Source organism: Artibeus jamaicensis, unplaced genomic scaffold, assembly GCF_021234435.1.
Source record: "Artibeus jamaicensis isolate MK-2021 breed Jamaican fruit bat unplaced genomic scaffold, CSHL_Jam_final contig_2670, whole genome shotgun sequence".
NCBI lineage: Eukaryota > Metazoa > Chordata > Mammalia > Chiroptera > Phyllostomidae > Artibeus > Artibeus jamaicensis.
In genome coordinates this window covers 1-8,798 of record NW_026521584.1, presented here as the reverse complement: position 1 = coordinate 8,798, position 8,798 = coordinate 1, and the positions used below count along the sequence as shown (strand labels likewise).

Sequence of the window (8,798 nt, the reverse complement as noted above, 5' to 3'; positions counted from 1 at the left end):
TTGCTCACTGGATTGAGTGCCAGCCTGTGGACCAGGGGTCACTGGTTCGATTCCTAGTCTAGGGAACATGCCTTGGTTTTGAGCCAGGTCCCCAGTGTGGGGCATGTGAAGAGACAAGCACACATTGATGTTTCTTCTCTCCTTCTCTTTCTCCCTCCCTTCCCCTCTCTAAAGATAAGGAGACCAAATCTTAAAAGAAAGAAAAATGAAAATCAAATGGGAGGTGATTTACAGGCAACAAAATCCCCTTCACAGCTTTGTCACAGAAAGATGTTCATCTCACAGTTCAAAAATACTTAAAAACCCACCCATTCATCTATTATACACCATCCCTCTGCATTCCCATTTCCCCACAACTGCACATTTATTAGAGAAAGTAAAGTGAAAGGGCTTTAAGTGATGACTCATAGGCACTGACAGGAGAAATCAGCTCGCTTAAATCATTTGACAGGCATATTCCACCAAAAAACAAGCCTGAGACATCAGTGCTGAGGGAAGAGGTCTGTCTCAGCCACGAGAAATGTTTGAGTGCTGGTCTATCATGGCTAATAAAAGTCTGGTGAGTCTAGACAAGTCACTTGCTCCTTTCTTTCTATTTTTTTAAAGATTTTATTTATTTATTTTTAGAGAGAAGGGAGAGAGGGAGAGAAACATCAATGTGTGGTTTCCTCTCATGTGCCCCCCGACTGGACACCTGGCCTGCAACCCAGGCACGCGCCCAGTCTGGGAACCAAACCAACGACCCTCTGGTTCGGAGGCTTGAGCTCAATCCAATAAAGCTACATTAGCCAGGCCTCGCTCCTTTCTGGGCCTCAGTTTCTTGATTTGTGGAAACAATTGAGCTGACTGCTAAGGTTCCTTGCCTTTTGCAAATACTACATGATTTCAGAACATATTAACTCTAATATATCTAGGAGGCTCTCATCCTATTTCTCTGCTATGGAGTTCACTAACATCTTCTGCCCAAAGGTGTGAGGATAGTTCTTTTTTTTAAAGATTTAAAAAATTTTTATTTATTTTTAAAGTGAGGGGAAAGACAGGAGAAAGAGAGGGGGAGAAACATCAATGTGTAAGAGATACATTGATTGGCCACCTCTCGCACACCCCCAACCAGGGACTTGGTCTGCAACCCAGGCATGTGCCCCGACTGGGAATTAACCCAGCAATCTTTTGGTTTGCAGGCCGGTACTCAATCCAGTGAGCCATACCAGCAAGGGCTGAGGATAAGTTATTATTTGGCATCGAGCAAGATGTTCTTATTTTGACCATGAGAAATGCAGGGAGGAAGTCTCTTGCTGGATAAGAACTTAGAACTAAGCCCAGCAGCCCAGAAGTCATTTCCTAGCTGGGCAAGTCTCTTCCCCAGCCCACTACACAGGACAGTAGTCTGCACTAATTATGACTTCTCTTTAAATCCTCCTGCCCACCTTAAAAGTGGGCACAGTGCAATTTCAAGCACCCACCAGCCACCCACAAACTGCCGGCAAAGCTTGAAACCCATTTGAACATACAATACCTATGGAAAATGTGAGGCCTTTTCCTGCAAACTCTTTCCGCAGATCTGCTACAAATTTTTGTCTTATATTTTCTTTCTGAGAAAAACAAAAAGATAATGATTGTCTATTGCGGCGTTGCACACTTTAACTATGGCCACAAAATGGTACCTCTTATCTTCACTAAACCAGGATATGTCAGAAAAACTCACTTTGTCGAGTTCATAGAACTCAATGCGTTCTTCTTGGCTGCAACTTCTTCCAATAGGGGACACATTTAACATTCCGTTTCGGAATTCAATGAAAGTACCCCTGGAGAGAAAAAGGGGACAGGTTCCTGAGGTACATTATTTTTTGTACAACATAATAGATAGAGAACTAGGCTAAAAAGTTGGGCAACTCCAAAAGACAGAGGCTGGTATGATCTACATTTCAGAGCTGTGCTGAGCCATATGGCAGCCATGAGCCACATGTGGCTACTGAGCCTTGAAATGCAGCTCATCTGAATTGAGATGAGATTTCAAACACTTAGTGGGAAAAAGGAATATAATCATCAATAATGTTTTATACTGACTATGTTAAAATAATTTGGAATATATTGCAAAGAAAATATATTTGGAATATATGGGGTTAAGTGAAACATATTAAAATTAATTTCTTGTTTCTCTTTTTAACACGGCTACAGAAAACTTAGAATTGCAAGTGGGGGCCTCCCAGGTGTGGCTCAGCAGGTTGGGCATTGTTGTGTAGACCATTAAATCCCCAGTTTGATTCCTGGTCAGGACACAAGTCTGGGTTGAGGGCCAGGTCTCTGGTTGGGGGAGTGTGAGAGGGAACCAATTAATGTTCTTCTCACTCTGCAATGTTTTTCTCCCTCTCATTCTTCCTCACTTCTTCTCCTTCTAAAAAAAATAAAAAATAAAACCTTAAAAAAGACTGCATGTGTGGCTCACATTCTATTTCTGTTGGACAGTGCTGTTATTGGGCTGAGAATTTCATAGTTAATACAAAGCTATGAAAATGATGACCAGCTCTCCAAGTTCCCTGAGAGTTTGGAAATCTGTCTCAGACAACCTTGCTAGTGACCTCTCGAAGACACTGATTTTACCAAGCGACGTGACACAGGAAAAGGTACTGAGAACCACCCCATAATCCTCTCTAATAACTGAGGAAATGCAAGTTACCCATTGGCAGACTCTTACTCAAGGGGTTGATTTGATCACAGAAAGCAAGAACAGCCTAACAATTTTTAAGTTACCTTAACTGAATATGTTAAAACAAAATACCTTTCCCCACCATGTTTCCACTTTGAGCCTCAAAAAGACTCTTTTAAAAAATACATTATTTATTTATTTATTTTTAGAGAAAGGGGAAGGGAGGGAAAGAGTAAATCATCAGCTGGTGGTTGCCTCTTGTATGTCCCCAACTGGAGACCTGGCCCAAAACCCAGGCATGTGCCCTGACTGGGAATTGAACCGGTGACCCTTTGGGTCGCAGGCTGGCACTTAATCTAATCCACTGAGCCACACCAGCCAGGAAAAAAAGTTTCTTAAAAACTCAAACAGCTTGTAAGCTATTTATTCTGACAATGCAACTGAAGTGTTTTGTGACAGACTATGTACTTTGAAGTGTCTTCCAGTTCTAAACACTGATGCCTACGAGGCCAGGGGAAATGAAACATTTCCCCTGGACTCTTTCTGCTCTTTCAGTCACACAGCCCTGATGTCTAGCCACCAGCCACTTGTAAATACTAGGAGGACACAGGCCAAGTGTAGAGTTGAGGACCTGCTGAAGGCCAATGTCACTTCTCGCTAGGCCATGTGACCCTGGGCCCCTCTCTGAGCCTCACAAAGGGGCTATCAGCACTCACTCTGGTTACCTCTGCAGGGTCTTGTGAAAATCAAAGATTCCTGTATATGTAAAAGTAATTTGTATACTGGGAAACCGTGAATACTCATCAAGTAAAGTAAAAACAGTAAAATTGCAACCACCAGATCCTTTCCCCTGCTGTGCTTAACTTGCAGCGATGTAACATGTGAGCCTATGACGCTTTCTCAAAATCCCCATCTGGGTGGTCCTGGAGTTGGTACAGACCAACCCTGCCCCAGCCTACTTCTTCTACCTGTACACCAGGGAATGAGGGGACTGGTGATCATTCCCGGGGTGACCCTAGGGGTGCAGGTCCTAAACAGTTAGAAAAAGAGCTCAATTACTTTCCCCAACTGAAGGACAAAGTACACTCTCATTCCCATGGTACAAAGGGAAGCTGATGCACCTTAGACAGCCTTCTGCTTTAAAAATCAGAATGCAGGCTGTCTCCCAAGCAGTCAACTCCTCCCTGCACCTGCCTGACCTACATGGGGCACACTAGCCCTACTGCTGAGAAATGAGGGCAAATGCTGACTGAGGGCAAATGCTGGGTCTCAGCTCTGCCTCCAAAATTCACCAGGCATGTCATGCTAATTTGGAATTACAACTCTGCACCTGGGTCTCCCTCATTAGATAGTACCTGTCTGAGGACAGCATTCTGCTTCATCTTTCAAATCCTTCCTTAATGCTTAGTCTAAGATGGAGACTAAACTGACCTGGGAGATAAGATACAGTTTTACTTTTTGCTATGGAGAATTTCTAATACATACAAAAGTAGACAGAGTAGGATAATGAGCCCCTATGTGTCCTCACCCAGCTGCAAGCTGGGTCCAGCCTGTCTCATCCCATGGGACCAGTTTGAGAAGGAAAGCCCTTTGCCCACTGATTGGATGTGTTGAGCAGGGGCACTTATTCCATCAATTCTCATAGTTTCAAAAGCACACCATTATCCTGAAGTTTGCCATTTAAAAAATGTTTCTCCCCCTAATCATAGGTGTTCCATATAAAGGGCAGAACACTGACAAGAAAATGAAAAGTATTTCAAAGAAATCACCTGTACCCTCACCACCAAGAAACAGCCGCTGTTAACATGTGTACATTTCTTACCAATCTTTTAAAAAAAAATCCTCACATGAGTAGATATGTTTATTGATTTTAGCAAGAGATGGAAAGGGAGAAACATTGACTGGTTGCCTCCCATATGTTCCCCAATCTGGAAGCAAACCTGTACCCTTTTGGTGCCTGGGACGATGCTGGAATCACCTGAGCTAGGGCTCCTGCCAACCTTCTAGCTGTGGGTTGTATGTATATTATGTTGTTATTTAAGAATGGAATGAGATAACAGATCTAAGAGGTAGGTTCCCAAATCAAATGCCTACAGAAATCAGAAAAATAAGTGAAGTGGCCTGTGAAAGCCTGGAGGTGGGGTGGTGCTGTTATGTGGAATAGGGCATTCATTTGTCAGCTTTTCAGATGTAATGGAAGCCAGAATTCCAGACATTTCAAAATGGAAAACCAGACTTTTAAATGACAGCAATTAATTCAGGCATGACTTAATGTTTTGGGACAACCAAACTGGGCTTTCTGTGTGATTTGGTCTGCTGGTCCCCAGTTCAAGATGTCCAGGTCTGGGCTTTATGTTGCTCTTTTCACACTGCTGATTCACAGGCACTTCCCCTAACTGGTAGTCTTTGAAGGCATATTGTTTTCACTTTCCATCAAGTGGACATGCTATCCTTTATAAAATCATTCTTCTACCACTGACTTTGCAGAAGGTTTCCAGTGATTCTTTATTCAGTACTGGGCTTTGGACTTAAATGAGTACCACCCACCAAAAGACATTACTCCATATTCTGTTGAAGCCTCTTTGCTAAAGGCAAACCCACCTCTTCTTTGGGAGTTTAATTTTTGCAATGTAGCTCAGACAGTAGTTGATTAAGTCTTGGATTAGGGCCTCACCCAAGTGACCTTGAATATTCTACGATAAAGAAAATATTTGAGTTACTCAATTCAGTGAGAGTTATTTTCAAAAAGGTCTTCAGCCACTAGCAGTTGAGGATCACTAGGTGGATACAGCAGGGAGGGTGACCGACCCACCACCTTTTTCCTTCTTTCTTTGTTCTCTAGTTGAAAACATTAGGCAAAATGCTAAGAGCATAGTCAAGAGCACTTTCAGCTTCATTAGTCAAGATTTTTGTATTCATTATCATTATAATTATTCAAATGCTTAATGGAAGGCCTAAAGAGCTTATTGCTGCTGCTTTTATTCAACCAAAATACTGATTCTGACAGAAAATTTACATACCCCACTTTGGCTTTCTCATATATGTGACAGAACAATCCTAATACTAATAAGAGCTGCATATTATTTCTTAACATGCTTGTAGTGAGGCAGCTTGCCCTAGTCTCTATCACAATAGAAATATTAGACTATGTATCCTTAAAAAACAATTATAAAAATAAAGTTAACAAGTTAGATACGTAATAGTCCTATAGTCCAACAATCAAAATGTAAAAAATACAGGGTGAGAATTCATCCCTCACCCCTCAGCTTCCAAATAAAGTATACTTCTCCAGAGGCAGACAGTATCAAATATCTTTTCAGAAAACATTTTACTAATAGTAGAGACAGTTTGGATCCAGTTTGGAACCTACCTGTTTACCCAAGAGTTTCCCATCTTTGTATGCTACCAAGCCATTCTCTGGAAACACATAATCATATTTTTCGACCACTGCAACCAAAACAAAACTCAGAATGCAATGAATTGAAACTTGTTTCTATTTCTTGATTAATACTTATCACCAACTGCTAAACTCCAGTGAGGGCTCTGAAAGAAGACCTCATCTTCACAGAGTGGGAGAGTTTCTAAAATAGGTTTCCCAGACCCTGTAGACCTATTGAGCCAGAATCTGCAAAGAAAGGCCCATAAAAATCTCCAGCTTCCTGGTGTCCTGCACTGGTGATTGTGGTTCAGTAGGCTTGGGGGGAGCCTGGGTGACTTATGACAAAGGGAACTCTGGGACACACTGTGATAGGACAATAGAGAGGAGGCCCCTAACCTCAGAGAGCACCCAAGGCAATGCTTGGGTGAGGACAGTCAGGAGACAGGGCCTGAGCTTGAGGCCAGAAGGGCAGTGGATAGGGACAATAAGTATTAAGGGCAAGGCCACAGACACTCACCATTCTAGGTGAATCTACCAGCAACTTTAGAAATTTGTTTTATAGGATTAAAAACAGAAGAAAATAAAGACAGTGAAAATGCTTCCCCAAACAAGGAAGCAGGGGTGAAGGTTCAGAGCTACCATTCTCAATATCCTCCTAGGAAGTTAATCTTTTACCAAAACATAATTAGAAGTGTACAGTTTACCATTATTTCCCAGTTGCTCCTGCACTTTCTCAAAGTCTGAGCCACCTACTACTCCGATTTTGACCTTCTGCCTCAATTTTTGTAGAAAGTCATCCATTTCTTTGGTAATTTTCTGTATTTCAAAATGGAAAAATACAAGAGTTATAAGCCATAAAGTTATCAGGAGTCTAAAATTGCAAAAATAGAACTCTTTCATATATGCCAATCCCATTTCTAGATCAATAGGTAAGTCCAAATATTTTAGCTATAATTTGGGGACATCTACTTTTTACCAGAAAAATCTTAAATTTTTCTTATTTTTACCTCATTTAAAACGTACACTATATTAACATCTGTTGTGTACTGTTCTATGCATTTATATATTTGGCTATAAAGCATATATATATATGTGTGTGTGTATATATATACATATATATATATATAGTCTTATTTCTTGAAACATAAGTGGACTGAACTCATGTCTTCTGCAGTGATGTGATTTTTCATGTGGTAATCATTCCATACCACACACACAGAGATCTAGTGATTCCTTTCAAATGCTACATTTTACTCCATTTACAGATTTAAATTGTTGACTTTAAAACAAAGGAACATAATCAGATTAAAAAGGAAGTTCAGATTTATTATAATTTATACAAAAAAAGTCTACGAGATCACTAGGTTTTATTTTTAGTCTTTTTCTAAAAGAAATGATCCTTTCTATAAACAGTGGAATGATTTTATGCTCATTAAATTTCAAACTGTGTGCTAATTCAAAATAAATTGTAAACTAAGATGAAAAGATATCCCTGTATTAACACAATTCACAATAAATTTTAAAGTCTTATTTCATTACTTTTAGTAGTCTTAATTATTAAAATTGTACACTTACATGGAATATCTTTACAGTTACCAGAAAATAAAAACAAAAGCAAAAACAAACCATTTAAATCAATTTGAATATATAAACATCTAGAGTTCAATTCTCTTTAAAAAAAAATGTTTAAGAGTACTACATATGATTAATAAAAAGAAATTGTACAGAAGGGCTTAAATAGAATGCAATCTTGTTATCATCTTCTAGTGGAATCTTGACCTGGTAGACAAAATCTAGAACCACATTAGCAGCCTCTATGAGTCAATGACCATGAAAAGAGGTCCCTGAGTCCTTCTAGTGGTTTACTCAGTCTTGACATCAGAATGGGAAGTGGGAAAGACTCCTTTGACTACAAAATATTAAAAATAGAATACTAACAATAACAGCAGCATCAATGCTTTAATCTTCAAAGAGAAGCCTTAGGAGAAAATTTTATCTTACCCTAGTGCACACCGGTAAGCTAAATGGTATTGTGGTCAGCTATCAGACCTGTTCTGCAGTGTGAATGGGTTGTAGAAGGTGCCTTTTCACTTCCAAGTGGCAGCAAATATTTAACAGGAAATACAATCCAGCTGCTTATGACCACAACAGAACCTCTAAACTATATCTTTAGATCTTTAGAGCAAAATTGTGATGTTCCCAAGTAACTCTTGTGTTAATAATTACAAGGAATTCTTTATCAATCACCCTAGACACAATTATTAAGGTGGAAAAATGTTAAAAATTCACCTTCTGGAAAAAGAAATCACAGAAATCTCTTTGGGGACAACTAAGGAAAACTGAGTGGAACAGAGAAAGAATCAACAAAATAGGAACTGTAGGCCAGAATAAGCCACTGCCTGTTTTTCTGTAAAGTATGACTGAAACATAGCTGTGTCCACTTATTTACAAAATGTCTATAACAACAACAGAGTTGAGTACCAGTAGTTGTGACAGAGACCACATGATATGGGAAGCCCTAAATATTTACCACCTGACCTTTTACAGAAAAAGGTTTGCTAACCCTTAGACTAGGGTATTTAATAATACTAAGACATTGGTGAGTTTTCTTAGGTGTGATATTTATGCCGTGGTTATGACAGATGTCCTTAGGAGTGAAGTACTCTGACAAGGGCAGCTTAAGAAACCATACAGCAAATATTGAAAAAAGGAGAAAGAGTTAATGTAAACCACTGTTGAATTTAAGTGGAGGGGATATGGCTATTCTGTGAC

The 8,798-nt window shown here is 39.8% G+C and overlaps 1 protein-coding gene across 1 annotated transcript; it reads right to left on the bottom strand.

Annotated features, from left to right (window-relative positions):
- Positions 1–7: 7 nt before the first annotated feature.
- On the bottom strand, positions 8–7,332 carry LOC119041360 (phosphomannomutase 2). The gene is made up of 6 exons (XM_053662671.1): positions 6,731–7,332; positions 6,018–6,094; positions 5,249–5,340; positions 1,706–1,805; positions 1,517–1,592; positions 8–983 (listed from the first exon to the last, which is right to left on the bottom strand). Exons 1-6 carry the CDS (start codon positions 6,939–6,941, stop codon positions 922–924), a joined length of 618 nt encoding a protein of 205 aa, XP_053518646.1. The 5' UTR covers positions 6,942–7,332; the 3' UTR covers positions 8–921.
- Positions 7,333–8,798: the final 1,466 nt, after the last annotated feature.